This window comes from Cydia strobilella, chromosome 2, assembly GCF_947568885.1.
Source record: "Cydia strobilella chromosome 2, ilCydStro3.1, whole genome shotgun sequence".
Classification (NCBI taxonomy): domain Eukaryota; kingdom Metazoa; phylum Arthropoda; class Insecta; order Lepidoptera; family Tortricidae; genus Cydia; species Cydia strobilella.
The window spans coordinates 6,164,523-6,181,892 of NC_086042.1; the positions used below are offsets into that span (position 1 = coordinate 6,164,523).

A 17,370-nucleotide genomic window follows, 5' to 3' on the forward strand; every position below is an offset into this window, starting at 1 on the left:
GCGTATAACAACTTGTGAAAATATAAACACAATTGTAGCACGTAGGCAATGTTTGAGGGAGACAACGCTATGCGCGTATTATAACGACATCACGCTCGCACATCAGAGCGACGTGCGAATCGCATCCAGTGTGATAACCGCCGAAGCGGGTGAAGATTATCAGTAAACGCTGTGCAAAGAAATATAGGTAGATATATTATGCTAAAAGTCACAGACAACCTAACGTTATATTATAATTGTAATTTTATTATGTAGTTTTATATCCACAAATTATAAAAACTGCGGCCTAAATATCCACATTCATTGAAAAGATTTACCATTTCATGCATGACCAGATTCTTTCGTGTCCACACTTTAAAGCACCATGGCTTCTTTTTTAAATGGTTAAACAAATTTTTGTCATATGAGGAAAGTTTCATGTCAATAGGATTATTGGTAATAATTGGTATATTGATACAAGTTGGTACAAACAGAATTACTACTTAGTTCATTTACGCATGTAAAAAGAAGGTATATATATATATGAAAGGATAAATGAAACATGTTTGTCATTAATAATAATAAACACTATATTTGCGTATAAAATATTTTACATTACTGTACGTCTTTTAAAAGCAATATAAAATCCTACATCTACGTACAAATACTGTTATACTATATTTAGCTGCCTAATTCATAATTTTTATTTCATTTCAGTAAAATTATGAGATATGTACTTAGAATTACAAACAAGAAAAATAATATTTATCAGGAAATCAATGACAACAAATCAAATTAATAAATGCCAGAGCAATGAATTATGCAACTTAAAATCAATTATGCATATCAACTTGTCTTAGAATACTACCGAGAACATCGAATATATCCGTCTATATCCGTCTCTGACTTACGTAGGTAATAGGAATGACAGAGTTAGATATACAGTACCATAGTTGAAGCTCTCAGTAGGTCCGGTAAGTAAGTAAGTAAATATTCTTTATTGCACCAAAATTATACATTTTACATACATGTAAAACTACAAAGAAATATTTAAAGAAAAAATAGAACCAGGTAACAACAGGCGGTCTTACCGCTAAAAAGCGATCTCTTCCAGACAACCTTTCCGGTAATGCGTCTTTTCATTTGAAATCAATGACTTCGATTAATAAATGCCAGAGCAATGAATTATGCAACTTAAAATCAATTATGCATATCAACTTGTCTTAGAATACTACCGAGAACATCGAATATATCCGTCTCTGACTTACGTAGGTAATAGGAATGACAGAGTTAGATATACAGTACCATAGTTGAAGCTCTCGGTAGGTCCGGTAATGCGTCTTTTCATTTTTTCGTCGGTTTACATGTTGTCATAATATTTGGTGTACAATTTTTGCATAATTATACTCAAGGCAGTGAATATTTAAGTCCAGCCGGGCTAGCACATGATTGGCGCGAGAGTATCTCGCCGGGACATAGACTACCCGTCCCTCTTTAATTCATACAGTTAGTAAAAGACGGGTAGTCTATCTCGCGGCGAGATACTGTCGCGCCAATCATGTGCTTGGCCTACTGCTAATAAGTTAACCTAGTTGACTACAATAAAATATTAATTTAGATCTTTAGGTGTTAAGCGACAGCAAGTACGAGAAATTAGATAGGATATAAACATTAACAATAATAAGGTTCTGGAGACTTTTTTTATAACAAATATTTGTTTAGCGCTTCACAAAAAATACTTAGCTTGGCTTGGTCTTGGTGGATCTGTCAACTAGGCTGTTTTACTTTTTACAATTGCTATAATAACTACAACACTAAAGCATAAACGCACTATCGCAGTTCAGATCATAAACTATGCATCTTATTAAAATATACTGAATTACTATACTGTATTAATTAATTATTATTAGGTTGTCAATACCGGCAATTAGGAAGCAAAAGTTCGGAGATCAGATAGCACAAGTCGCTTATCTTATTTATTTAACTTTATTCGTAATTCAGGCACGCACATCACTATTGGTAAACCATGTTGGAACTTAAGAAATGTCAGTTTCAAATTAAATTAAAGTGAGCATTGAGAAGCGGTCAAAATTGAATACTAGAAATAGATCAAGAATTAAAGTCGACCCTACAACTCATTCTAAACGTCGATTTAACCGACATATAGTGGATACAGGCGACCCTTCCCATACGATATGGCGGCGTTGGAATTCGTCGCGTCGAAGACAGGACTCATTGCACTTTTAGCATCTGCGAATGGAACTGTGGATCTTGTCACTCGAATATTAGTTCTTAATGGTGGCAACTACCCGGTCCCATTTGTCTCAGAAGCCTTGGCAAAGTGGTCCGCATCTACACCGGGCGACGCACGGCCTGACGACCCCGCTGTACAATGGGACGACATCTGGAGCAGAGGTGTATATAACTCGTTGATATCTGACGACTCTGGTGTCGATCTCTTGCGCCTTGCACAGCCAGAGTCAGGGGCCTGGATGCATGCACTGCCCTCACCCCAGCTTGGTACACTGCTAGACAACGACTCGTTAAGAATAGCAATGACATTCCGATTGGGGACCAGTGTGTGCGAGGCTCATCGCTGTAGATGCGGAGCAATGGTAGAAGCCAACGGACACCATAGTTTGAGCTGCCAAAGGTGCGCGGGGCGATTTCCTAGGCACCAATCTATCAACGAGATAATACGAAGGGATATGGTACCATGCATACTGTAGCCCCCTGGCTTGAGCTGTACGGACGGGAAAAGGCCGGGCGGACTGACCTTGATTCCATGGCGGAGGGGGCGCTGTCTTTTGTGGGACGCGACGTTTAGTTTATTATTAGTTTTAATAATTATGTTATTTATTATTTATTCTTATTGTATTGTATTATTCTCTTTCTATATTATACAATAAATATGTGATTATACTTAATTAATATGCTTCATGTTATAAATCTTTCTTGAAAGTACGAGTCATTTTAATAGTTATGGTGTTTTTATCAAATGAAATTTAATTTACACAGCGTAAGTATATATTTTATATCAACACAATTCCCTAAAAAATAATGAATCACGAAATGCGTCACTATTTTTTGACGCGACGTCACAATTCACACAAATAAGTGACAAGTGTTGGGTAGATTGCCGCTCAACACAAAATAAATATCCAATATCAAAATCAAATCAAAACACTATCTGATTTTGTATAAAATATGGTACCTACATGAGATGAAATACGTCTTATGAAAGTTTGTGGTGGTGGAAAGTATCAGATGCCAAAAACATGCTGCATTCATAATAAGAGAATCAAACAGCACAAGAAATATCATGTAGGTACCCACTGCTTATTATACATGTACAAAAACATAATTGTCTAAATATACAACAAAAAAACTACAAAAATCCTACCACTAGACACTACTACAATACAATAATTAATATTTTGTGCAACAAATTGAGATTGTCGTCAAGATCGAATCACAACATATTGTCTTAAATATAATACTATTTTTGAGATATAACAAAAGAAATAAAATTACAACGAATTTAAATACTTATAAAAATTGATTGTAAACTTAAAGCAATGAGTATTACTTATCCTATTATTCGTCAGTTAATCTTATAATTGTACAGATAAGTCCTCTAATTCTTATAATACTAGTTTCAGCCATTATTCTCCTGGGCCTCAACCCCTCGCACCGACGACAGGTCACCTAAAGCACTTTGTAAAGCATTTGCAAGGCAATTACAATAGTATGCAAACTCATCTAGAGTAGTATATTACATAATTCCCACTAAAACTATTAATATAAACAAAAATTTCATTTGTCAATTGAAATATGACTAACAATTTATTTCATAATAATTACTGGTTTACTTATTTATTACTGATCAATATATTTCGCAACATATTTGCAAACTTCGACGAATACTTTTCACTTTCACTCTATAATTATTTCGATACTTATATTTTCACAGCTCTTTTAAGGCTAGTACAATACAGTTGGCCAATATGAACACATATTTTAAGTTCAGACAATTTCCTATTTAGTTTATTCCTTAAAAGGGTATTGTTAGATCTTTTGGTAACGATTGTACGTACAGTTCGAAGGAATATAATTATAAGAGAATTGTTATGCACTTTGTGATAAAAAATAAATAAAAAAAAAGCAAGCTCTCCAACGGTTATACGGCATAGTAGCATAGATATTATATAAAGTAATGCCACATACGACGGTTAGATTAGATGCCTCAATGGCATTTATGTCAGCGCCATCTAGTGTGACCGTTATCATATCACGGCTGTAGAAACTGCACTTTGGGCTTAGGTCATTTACACATTGGATAATTCATTATGACGACATCAACATTTATTTAAAAACTTTATCACCATTAAGATAACTTGAACAATTCTCAGGAAAGAGGTGAAAGTGAAGGATTTAAGGATTCGTTGTGAAAAGCTATTAAGTAAAAGTTTGGGAAAAGCTACGTTAATTCGATAGTAGGTAAGGTAGTGACTATTAGTTGTTAACAACAGATTTAAAACGAAAGGATCGGTATATTTTTTTTTCTGGCCAGGCAATATTGTCAGTAGCACCGTGTACCTAATATCAGATCCTGGTAAGCCTCAAGGAAATACTTTCTCTGAATATCAGATTTAATTAATAGACAAGTGTCAACTTATTTTAATTGTAACTTTTCAGCTCTAAAAACTTGAATATTAAGTAGGTATTTATGAACTCAATTTGCTTGGTATATAAAAAACAACTAGGAACAATACATAATTACAACCTTCGTTATCGTTAAGTACCTACATGTAATTCGTATCACTGAACTTATTTTATAGTTTTTGATTTTCTCTTCACTTTATACTGACAATATTGTCCGACTACAGCAATGCACAGATAAGAATAGTCTTATATTCTTTCTAAATCCGAGTAAAGTTAACAACAGCGCCATCTATCCTAACGTTACGTAACTAGCAAGCATCGGCATCGGCGACGTCGTCTCCCCAGGCCGTTCACCGTTCACCTGTCCAAGTGGCAGGCGAGGTCGGGGTCGGGGGCGTAGAGCGCGCTGTAGGCGAGGTCGGGGGCGTAGAGCGCGCTGTAGGCGAGGTCGGGGGCGTAGAGCGCGCTGTAGGCGAGGTCGGGGGCGTAGAGCGCGCTGTAGGCGAGGTCGGGGGCGTAGAGCGCGCTGTAGGCGAGGTCGGGGGCGTAGAGCGCGCTGTAGGCGAGGTCGGGGGCGTAGAGCGCGCTGTAGGCGAGGTCGGGGGCGTAGAGCGCGCTGTAGGCGAGGTCGGGGGCGTAGAGCGCGCTGTAGGGGTCGGCGCTGCGACGCGGGGAGCGTCACACGGCCGCAGGAGGGGCTGATTGTCAGTGCCATTTCGCTTTTTGAGCAAAAATGTCCGCGCGCAGGTTTTGGGCGAAACATATTCCGAGGATCTATTGTAAAAAATTGAAGGTTAATAAGTAAATCGTTTTCTTTCGTACTTGTTCGTCACTGAAATATAGACTTCCATAGTAGCGCAATTAGCTTAAATTACAACGCCATCTAGCGACCGACTGACTGAGTTCGAACAGGTAGGTAGTGGTCATTAGCGCCACTTGCACCATCTCACTAACCCGGGGTTAACCGGTTTAACCGTTAACCCAGTGTAAAATTGTTCTGGTAACCGTGGTAACTCCAGGTTTTCCCGGGTTAGTGAATGTTGCAAGTGGCCCCAAGTCTCATACATAACATAAGCGGAAGAGCTTTCATATAGCACCATGAAATGTACACGGGATGGAATTTTTACGAACATTTAGAGCAAACCCTTTATGTTAAAATTACAGGACTTTTTATTATTTACTCGTCACTGCACTATGTATGTACCTGTCACAAAACAAAGTGGCGAGTCAGGTCGTTAATCATCATCGTAGTATAGCGCATAAAAGGTACGGTACATGACTTATTGCCCGACTCGCCGAAAGGGGCCCACAGATTACCAGTCCGCCGGACGATATCAGCATGTCAGTAAGAACAAAAAGTTGACAGTTCCGAACAACTGACAGGCCAGACTGCAGGCGGACTGGTAATCAGTGGGCCCCTTTAGACTGAGTCGACCGTCCAATGGCGCCCTCATTAGGGGAATTGTGTTTTCTAATAAACCAATTTAAACCAATATATTGATATTGTTGTCCTACTCATACCCCAATTTTTGATCTATGTGATATAGTTTTATATATCTTACTTTTGACTTTATTTTATTACCTACCTAAATGGAGAAATGTGGCCAGTAGGACAACAATATTAATATACTGATTAATACAGAAATTAATTAAACCACATTGGGTGGAAAACACGATTCCCCTAATGAGGGCGCCACTGGACGGTCGACTCAAGTCTTAAGAAAAATAACTAAATGCAAGCCAAACATGTTCGCAAAACTACTCAAATTCATGCCAAAAGTAAAACAATGCACTTTTGATCTACTACTAAACTCAGGCGGTGGGTAAGGTACCTGAGCGTGTGTGTGTTTTCTAATGGAAGGTAGTTTAGTTACGAACTAAATCTAATTTAAATAATTTATTTTTACATAATCTAAGACGCACCCAGCCACGCCTTTAACCAATCCTTAGTTAACCATATTGTCTTCCTAGTTCCTACCAACAGCCTCAAGTTAAATGGTAGATCTATAGGAAAATGTGCAAGTGCACCTACAAACAAAAACTTACGTGTGCAAAAGTAGTACAAACAGCGGTCGTAGCAACCACCAGCAAGTTACGGTCAAACCACTCCTCGGCCGCCTCTAGGCAGCCTTTCTCATGTATTATCTTAGCAATATCATAACTCTAGAAAGAAAGAGAACAAAAAATAAAACAAATGCAAACACAAACTTCTCTACACTAAATAAGAACGTAAAAAAAGAAAAGATGGCTACTTGCACTGTTATCATATATTATTATTCGAATTCGAATTTAAAATGAAATTCATCAGCTTACAACCAACCATCTTTTTATTATAACTACATCGTGTTACATGATCAGTCGAAAAAATGCAAAGAATTGCCACTCTTATGTTTTGAAATACTGAAAGAAATGACTGGACAAACTTTTGCAATCCTCGTCTAAACATACCTACGGTACGAATATTCTACCATGCGGTAAATGCCACGTTAACCCAAAAGAAGGAAGTAAGGATTCATTCCTTTGCGTTATTTGTATGCATCTATTCTACTCAACCGCAAATTTGTCAAACCAAACATAGGGGAAGATAGGCACCATTCGGACGCTCATTTCCATTTAGACTTTTCAAAAATTGGTCTTTAAGGGTAGATTTATCAATTTGTTATTATAACATTCTACGTACATTCCGCACCCTACTCAAAAAGTTAAAAGTCGATAACTTTAAAATAAATGAATCAATTGAATTTTACTAGAAGCTCTCGAATGTACGAATCTACCCCACCGAGGGGTATTTAATTATCAAATATCGTCTTGATTGGCCATGAAAATGGCAATGATGTAATAAATTAAATATTATAACTACTTACTACTAATTATGGCTACTTATACACGCGAAGCTGTAATAAATACGCTGTTCTGATATGCTGTAAGAGTGACTGTATGACACTACCCCGTGTATGAATGGTGCCTATCAACCCCTACTTTTTTAAGGGACTTCGTGCAAGCTTCCGTTGACGTCGTATTAACAGACTCTTTGACACCAAGTTTATGTTGTTTGGTTTAAGGGATGGACGATATCAAGCGAGCAAATTACATCTCGATCCTTTTTGTGCTACTTGGTAAGTTATCCACGATCTCAAATAGGCACAGAGTCATTCTATAAAAAGTAACACGATTCATTGCAAGCTTTTTATCTTGCATGGACAGAATAAAATGGTGAATCTTGTTACTCTTACAGTGGAATAGCCCACAGGTGCTCATACTCGAGCCTCTGAGTCTTAAGATACGTATTATAAATGAGCCTTGAACGTGAACGGAAACTAGCCCCGTCCCTTGAGTAGGTACAGTGAGAACCTTGAGCGCGATGGGCCCTAGCAAGGCGGCGGCCGCCACGGGGAAGCGGCGCTGCAGCCACTCCTCGCCCGCCGCCAGGCAGCCGCGCTCGTGGATCACGCGCTCGCTCACTTGCTGTCATTTATAACAACCTCTTTGTTACCTATATCACATCGCACGGCACCTGTCCTTCACGGGCCTTCAGTTATTTATATGAGAACTATTAACGAGTAACCTATTCTACAATAAAGTACTAGAAAGGCTGCGACCACGGCGAAGCGGCGCTGCAGCCAATCCTCGCTCATCATCATCATCTTTCATTACTCACAATATTATTATAATACTCATAACCGCTGAAAATGTTGTATTAAAATACGTAATATCTGAATCATCGTGTAAGCAGACTTGTTTAGGAATCACGCGTTCTTTTTTGACCATTTGTATAGTATGTTGGTAGGATCAGCATTGTCAACTCTACTGTTTCGGGTGAAAATTATCAGAAAGCGGGCGACGATTTTTTTTACCAATGGCAATTTCGTGATTGCGCGATCGAGGGATGGCATAAGTAGCTCCACTAGTCTCTTTGAGTATTGATGTAGTAAGTAAAAGCTCATCAGTACCATCGAAATAACGGCGCGGCGTCGCTCCAACTGCAGTAACGTCGTGGTCTCGGTACAAGTACTCACATAGGTCGGCTTGCGGACGTCGTAGCCGCACCGCTTGTTGCGGATGATGTCCTGCGGCTTGTTGCGGCAGCAGCTGAAGGGGATTCTGCAGGCCTCTCGGGAGCCAACGGCGCCACTCGAACAGTTGGAGTAACGTTATGGTCTCGGTACAAGTACTCACATAGGTCATGTTGCGGACGTCGTAGCCGCAGTGCTTGTTGCGGATGATGTCCTGCGGCATGTTGTGGCAGCAGCTAAAGGGGACTCCGCAAGCCTCTCGGGAGCCAACGGCACCGCTCGAACAGTTGAAGTAACGTTGTGGTCTCGGTACATGTACTCACATAAGTCGGCTTGCGGACGTCGTAGCCGCAGTGCTTGTTGCGGATGATGTCCTGCGGCTTGTTGCGGCAGCTGAAGGGGACTCCGCAGGCCTCTCGGGAGCCAACGGCGCCGCTCGGACAGTTGAAGTAACGTTGTGGTCTCGGTACAAGCACTCACATAGGTCGGCTTGCGGACGTCGTAGCCGCAGTGCTTGTTGCGGATGATGTCCTGCGGCTTGTTGCGACAGCTGAAGGGGACTCCGCAGGCCTCTCGGGAGCCAACGGCGCCGCTTTGACAGTTGCAGTAACGTTGTGGTCTCGGTACAAGCACTCACATAGGTCGGCTTGCGGACGTCGTAGCCGCACTGCTTGTTGCGGATGATGTCCTGCGGCTTGTTGCGGCAGCAGCTGAAGGGGACTCCGAAGGCCTCTCGGGAGCCAACGGCGCCACTCAGACAGTTGAAGTAACGTTGTGGTCTCGGTACATGTACTCACATAAGTCGGCTTGCGGACGTCGTAGCCGCAGTGCTTGTTGCGGATGATGTCCTGCGGCTTGTTGCGACAGCTGAAGGGGACTCCGCAGGCCTCTCGGGAGCCAACGGCGCCGCTCGGACAGTTGAAGTAACGTTGTGGTCTCGGTACAAGCACTAACATCGGTCGGCTTGCGGACGTCGTAGCCGCAGTGCTTGTTGCGGATGATGCCCTGCGGCTTGTTGCGACAGCTGAAGGGGAATCCGCAGGCCTCTCGGGAGCCAACGGCGCCACTCGGACAGTTAAAGTAACGTTGTGGTCTCGGTACAAGCACTAACATAGGTCGGCTTGCGGACGTCGTAGCCGCACTGCTTGTTGCGGATGATGTCCTGCGGCTTGTTGCGACAGCTGAAGGGGATTCCGCAGGCCTCTCGGGAGCCAACGGCGCCGCTCGGACAGTTGAAGTAACGTTGTGGTCTCGTGTAACATGTCAGAGGCTCCCTTTCCATGTTAGCATTATATGTAAACATAATATTGTTCTATTTTGAGTCGGTTAAATTCCATTCTTGTGTCTCACGGTAATTCAAACAGCTATATTTCTTTTCATATCTTAAGTGGACCTTGCTATTTGAAATTCTAGATACACCACTTGGAGAGTTTAGCTGATATAGTAAACCAAAATATTAAGAAACTTATTTTTAATATAATTTGAACTTTATTTCAATGTCATAAAGCTTTTTGCGTTATAAATTTTTGTGCAAAGTTACTTTGGTTATTAATTTCAAGTGTTTGTTTAAAATACCAACTCGGATTTCACGGTAACGATAAAAGTTAAGTTATGACTGTAAAATATTCTATGCAAAATTGAACCATATTATTAAGAATTAAAAAAGGGCGTATCCCTACAATATGTGTCTATATAGAAAAACAAAGACGTTTAGAATAAAAAATTTAAAGACATCCCACCGACGAGAAGGAATAGTTTTGGCTACACCCATTAAGTAGGTCAATTTGGACCTTATGTTAATTAGGAAATAAAGAGTAATTTGTATAGGATAGTACGGAATCATGAAATTCAGGATTGGTTTAGGTGTTACCAATGGGGTGCAAGAAGTTTGCTAGAGCGGGGAAATCGGGATCTGGGAAGGGATTTCATAAAACCCCTTTGCGGGGAATTCGGGTGGCCATTCGCGGAGCGTTGGAAGAAGTTCTCTAGTGTAGGTTAGGTCTATTTAGGTTGCCTATATTGTGACCTGGTCTAGATTTTGCTAGTATCTTATGACGCTGGTAGAGTTCGGATTGGAGCATAATATGGTGTAATCTATTGTGGGGTTTAACTTGAATATTTTTAGAGAAGTGCATTTTAGGTTGTGTTTATTTAGTGGGTTTAATTGTTTTATTGGTTTGTGGTTTAAACAAGCGCTAGTGTTTGATATAATACTAGTGAGGTCTAAATTATAAATCAATAAATTTAATAAGATTGTAAAGTTTGTTTTGTTCATAGTGTCATTTATAAACTATTTAGTGAATTGTAATTATTAGTTGTTTGTTGATTTGTGCCCATACAAGTGCTAGTGAATGTAAATATATTGGTGAAATTTTACTTACAAATCAATATATTATTAAAGGTTGTAAAGTCATGTTTGGTTCATAGTGCTATTTATTAATTTATGTTTTAATTGTGCTTAATATATATAGTGTTTTGACCTGGATTATTTTAGTGATATTTAGCTCTGGAATGATTTTGGTTGGAGTACTTTATATATTATTTTAAAGTTAGTTTTGCAATTTATCTCACAGCTTTCTTAAATAACTTATGGGGTAGAGAGAACTAATTCCGATCCAGTACAGTGCTGGGCAGATGGAGAGATAGGGCGGGTACCTTACGGTGACAACGACAGTCTTAATTCTCCTACTGTGCATTTTGATAATATCAGGTGGGTCCCTGACAGTTCCTGGGTTTACAAGGACAGGTTCTAACCCCTGGGGTCTGGACAATTTGGGTTGTCACCTAGACTTCTTAAAAAAGCCAGATTCTAGACCAACTATCCCATTACCTTTTTCCCGACCTACATCGGCTGTCCCAAACCCTATCGCTGATGCTGGTCCACGTGGAGAAATAGGGGGTCAGTTCTAAATCGAGGTGTCTCCACTCGTCTTAGTTAGCTGTAGCCTAGGAATTTCTCATTGCACATCGAGAAATTACGCGAGTAAATTAAATGTACATCCCGGGATGTTAGTTTGCAATTATATCGATAGATTAGTTGGTTAGTTTAACTGTTAGGGCTAGGGTTTATATTTGTATGGTTTAGGGAATTGTAGAATTGATCAAGGTTTATAATTTTTATATAACAAAGCCATTAGATCTTCACAGTAGTTAGCTAGGTTCGCTTCCGATATATTTATGGCTATTTAAACTACATAGTACGAGTATAATTATGGGTTTATGGGTTAAATTTAAATAGAGGTAGCTAGGATGTAGTGTGGGTTTAGGGATTGTTAGAATTGTATTACATACACTTATTTATGACTCATTGACAAACCTGACATATTTATGATTTTGAATATAATTTGGTCCTTTGCAACACTACTGGTAGAAAATATATTGTGGGAAAAACATAACAAATAACCACAATATAATGTAGTATTTTAGAATCAATTTGCTTATAAAAGAAATATTTGTTTTGCCTGTCCCTTGGCAGTCTGTATGACGACTTCATTCTGTGTTCTAGATATCTGTAATTTTCACATTCGACCTTAAAATACAAGGTTATATTATCATAAAAACTTTATTATTGAAAATATATATCAATGAGAGATTTACCCAAGCTAGATCGATGCAGAGCAAGATCGTGGTTTATTTTGGTCCGAAAGGTGATTCAAAATGACTACAACTATAGTTTGGTTAATATTATTTCATTGAATACCTACTAAAATATACTACAAAATTACAGTATTCTGGGAAATTGGAGTGGATCAAATACAGCTGCTCTAACTACCAGTATTTTGTTATGTTAAATTGTCCCTTTGATGTCCTCTCATTTATGACGAAAAATGTCATAAAATAATGTTCTGGGCAAATGACGAAGTAGCCCTGTCATTATGAAAAGATGTCCCTTCAGGACCACATGATAGTTCCTTCAGAACTGGGGCGGGGGTTTGCCCTAGCAACTGGATGATGACCACGGATAGTCGCGGCGGAGCGGGCGACATATATACCCCAAAAACAAAATATTTGTAATTGTGACATTTATTAGTGATCGTACTTTGACCATCTGACTATTACATTCGACAGACTTTACTTATTTTGACATACATTACTAAATACTTAACTATGACATTCTACAGACTTATAAAATTATGTTTTACAGACTATTTATTGATTAAAATCAAATCAGACTTTGTTTAAGACATACTTTACATTTAATTTTACAAACTGTCTTTAAACTTGCAATGACTTTTCTAAATAATCTCATATATTTTACACTGGCATAATTCACGTTTTATTAATTATTTATCATTATTAGGATTTTTAGGCATATTATTCATAACTCTTTCCTATTATGCGAAAAGGATTTCGGTTACTATTAACGGTTATGACGAAGGGTTCTGCATAAACACAAGACGATCATTTGGCCAATCTACTGATCCAATTCAAGATATTAACTTATATATTTAGATTTGATTTAGGTTATTTACATTATTTTATAATAATTAGTAAAGGTAATTACGGATTGCGGTATTTTTAGTTTTTTAGAATTTTAGATTTTCTTATTGGAATTTTTAGTATTTTAGGAAAGTCTAGGTTTAGCTGATTAGGGCTAGTTAGGGAGAGTGGTGGGAGAGTGTTACAATTGGTGCCGTGACTGAGGATAGTATATTTTAATAATTCATTTATTTTTACTATCAATTGCAACATACATTATATGTCGCAATTGGCGCCGGAGACCAGGATAAAAGAGACCGGGATAAACTTTAATATATAATGTATATTTAACAATAATTCGTTCACGCAATTGGTGCTGTGACCGTGAATAACATTAATTTGTATAATATAGTTTATATTTTATAATAATTCGTTCATATTATGCCGCGACTGTTTTATCTGGAGATTATTTGTTGTGGTTTTTATTATTTTGATTAACGGTTTTAGTTTCATGTTGAGTTACATGTCTTGTTTTGGATCAAAACTGTTGTTATAGTTGATTTGTGTAAACGGTCGATTATAACAACACAATTGTTGTCGTGAAAACGGATAGCATAGTATGGGAATAGAGCTTTTTCTTAAACGAATTTAGGTGTATGTATTCAATGCCAAGTTAGTCTTCATTATTACATGTTTTGTCTACATGAATAAACTATAATTTATTATTTCTTAATAAATAAATTGTTGTTATTTGAAAGTAGTTAGCTAAAATTATTAGAGTTGTATACATGGGGAGGCGTACAAATTGTAGAATTTAGAAATTAGAGATGAAGCATTCTTAAAAACTATTGAGAATAGGTAGACTGGTTATAAATACATGTCTTGACGGCCACTTAACTGAGTTTGAGTCTGTTATCGTGTTAACTTACAGTAGTTCGTAGAAGTTTCAAAAAGCATTGTGCCAAACCACTTGAGTGCAACATGAGTGTGTTTTTGTAATATTTTATTGCTCAGTTAGTTGTGGGATTAATTTTTTTATCATGAAGGGAATACTTTTAATATAAATATTGCTAACATGTTTGATATACTTCCTTGGCATTGGATTATAGAATGTAGTGTCGGTATTCGGTTATTTATAAAGCGGGTTGTTTGTTTTCAAATGTTCGTTATGGTTATTGAAAATTAAATAAGAAAATGATTATATTGCTGTTTAGTTCATTGTATAAATATGTGAAAGTAATTTTTTTTAGTAGAATTTGAAATTCATTAATGTTTTTATTTCAGTATAAGAAAAAAAAATAAAAAAAAAAATAAAAAATAAAAAAAAAATCATAAAACGACATAAAATATACAAAAAAAAAAATATATACTAGTGGCAGTTAACTAATTTAAACAGTGATAAAGTGTAAAAAATAGTGACATTTTAAATTAATTTACTTAATTAGTGATAGTGTTTAAATACAAGTGACCTTTAAATAATCAAACAGTGCAAAAAGTGTTTAAATAGAACGGAAAAATGGTGCGACCAGGGCTACGTAATAAACGAGCAAATACACAGGAGGTTCCTCAATCCACTGAAGTCCAGTCACAATCGATGAGAAGCGAACAAGAGCTTGTATCACCAGTTGTGAAGCGCAGAAGAGTAATGGCACGGAAAGTTAAGAAAAATGCGCAATTCGGTGCATTAATGGCAATTGTTAAGCGATCTATTGGTACGCTGTCATCAAAAGTAAATACGTTAAGTGAAGAGTTAAGATCGGTTAAAATGGTGAATGTAGAAGAAACACCTGTCGAAAGCAGCGGCATCTCCGAAATGGACTCCGAAAATGTCAGTAGTGACAAAGAGATGGGTACGACAGGCAACAACGTCGTCTATAATATTCAAAATGTCAACTTAGAGAAGCCTCGTTTTAATGGAAAGTCATCAGCGCAACCTATGTTGTTTTTAGAAGACTTAGACAATTACATAAAGAAAATGAATAAAAAATCCAGCGAGTTAGATATAATACAGGAATGTTTAACGGAAGACGCGCGAGATTGGGCTCGTGTGTACCAGGAGAGGTGGAAAACGGTAGAAGATTTCAAAAAGGATTTTCTTACCACTTATTGGGGCGAAAATGAAGAAAATCGTTTACGGCGAGAGATTGTGCAAGGAACTTGGAATAGAAATGAGTCAATATCAATGTTAAACTATTTCTTAAAGCTAACGGGACGATCGAAGTTATTAACATATAAAATACCGGAGAAGCAACTAGTATCTGACATAGTTAGGCACTATCCTAGATATATTCAGCAAGTTTGGGCAACTTCGAACATAACAACGATTATCGACATGGCGGAGTTTTTAAGAAGCATGGATGACATTAATAAGCAAGAGTCACACGCGTACAATACTAGTCCGTCTACATCTGGATCGGGTCAACGACACTACGAAAAGAAGAAGAAGGAGTATCAGCAAACTTATAAGAATTGGCAGAAACCTATTCAGGAACAAAACAAAACGAAAAATGTAAATTCTATGGAAGAAGTCATTGAAACTATCGATTTAAACTAGAAAAGGCTGGTTGTGTTCCCGAATCAGTCACAAATATAGGGAACAAAATCTATAACATAATGTCTAAATGGGGGTGGAAACCAGGTCAAGGGTTAGGGAAAACAGGAAATGGCATTAAAGTACCGGTAAAAACTAAATTGTTAGACCGTGAAACATATGAAGGAATTGGATATAGGCAGTTTTCCACGAAAGAGGTAGACTTAGTGAATCGATTAATAGAAGTTCTCAAATTAAAAATAGAAGAAAATTCGCTCGACGTAGAAAATTCAAAAATAAATTCGGTATTCGAAGAAAATTCATTAGAAAATGAAGAAAAACGTTCATTTAAATCTGAGATATTAGTACGCGTTTTTGAGTACGATATTGTAGCATTATTAGATACTGGCAGTGATGTTACGTGTATTTCCGAGGAGTTTTGGAAAACCTTAAAATCAAAATATTCAAATATTCCACTCATGAAAGTCAAACCTTTTCGGATTAAAACGGCAGTAACTGCAGCCAAAACTGTAGAAATTCGAAATATAGCATTATTGCCTCTTAAAATGGGTAATTATGAGAGGGATGTAGCTTTTCTTATTATCCCCGATTTAAGCAGTACTTTAATACTAGGATTTGATTGGATGAAGGAAAACGAAATTGTAATTGATTTAAACAAACGTGGTAGTGGCATTTTAATTGAACAGGGAGGTAAGACTCAATTATATCGGTTTCATGAACAGGAAAATGAGGTTTCAATAGTTGACAGTCAAAACCAGTCAAAATTACATATTAATGAAATGAGTTTTTTAGACAAGAAAAACTATAAAACGGGTTTAGTTTTAAATGACGCAGATAGGGATAATTTGGAAAAGTTGTTAGGAAAATACGAAAATTTGTTTAATGACAGATTAGGTATAGCGAACTGTTATGAACATGAAATAAAAATGGAAAACCAAGAACCTATAGTAAAGAGATCATATCCGGTTCCGTATGCGTATAGAGCTAAAATAGAAGAAAAATTGAGGGAAATGGAACAACAGGGTATTATTAGTCGAACATCAACACCTTATTGCTCTCCTTTAACTTTCACTTTGAAAAAGGATGGGTCTATTAGAGTTCTCTTGGATGCGCGTGAAATAAATAAACATATGGTCGCTGAAACTGAAAAACCCACTATGCAATTAGACGTTATGAATTCGTTTCACGGTACTAATTATATAAGTGTGATAGACTTAAACAATGCCTATTTCCAAATACCTATTTCTCAAGATAGTAGGAAATATACGGGGTTTAGCTTTAATGGCAAGTCGTATGTTTATAACGTATTGCCTCAAGGTTTAAAAACTTCAGTAGGAAGTTTCAGTAGAGCGATGGATTGTATTTTAGGACATGAAGTGCGAGATTTTTGCGTAAATTATTTGGATGATCTAGCAATTATAACTACTGGTTCTCTTCAACAACATCTAGAGCACATAGATATAGTTTTGGGAAAACTAGAAAAGGCAGGAATGACTTGTAATATTGAAAAATGTAATTTTTTATGTAAAGAAGTAAATATGCTCGGGTATATTATTTCTACTGAAGGTCTGAAAACCGATCCAGAGAAAATTAAGGCTATTCAAAAATTTCCAGTACCAAAAAAGATAAAGCAGCTGAGAGCATTTTTAGGCTTATGTAATTTTTATCGGCGATTTGTTCCAAACTATAGTAGATATATACAACCCTTATGCGAATTATTAAAAAAGAACGTGTCTTGGAAAT

At 37.4% G+C, this 17,370-nt stretch overlaps 1 protein-coding gene across 1 annotated transcript in view; it reads right to left on the reverse strand.

Moving 5' to 3' along the window:
• Positions 1-544: 544 nt before the first annotated feature.
• Positions 545-17,370, reverse strand: part of LOC134750230 (tetraspanin-5) — a 32,330-nt gene continuing 15,504 nt past the window's right edge. Inside the window, exons 8-10 of the mRNA XM_063685378.1 lie at positions 7,987-8,097; positions 6,691-6,807; positions 545-5,418 (exon numbers count right to left, since the gene is read on the reverse strand). Coding sequence (XP_063541448.1) covers positions 5,350-5,418; positions 6,691-6,807; positions 7,987-8,097 — 297 coding nt within the window. The 3' untranslated portion in view covers positions 545-5,349. The remainder of the gene's footprint in view (positions 5,419-6,690; positions 6,808-7,986; positions 8,098-17,370) is intronic.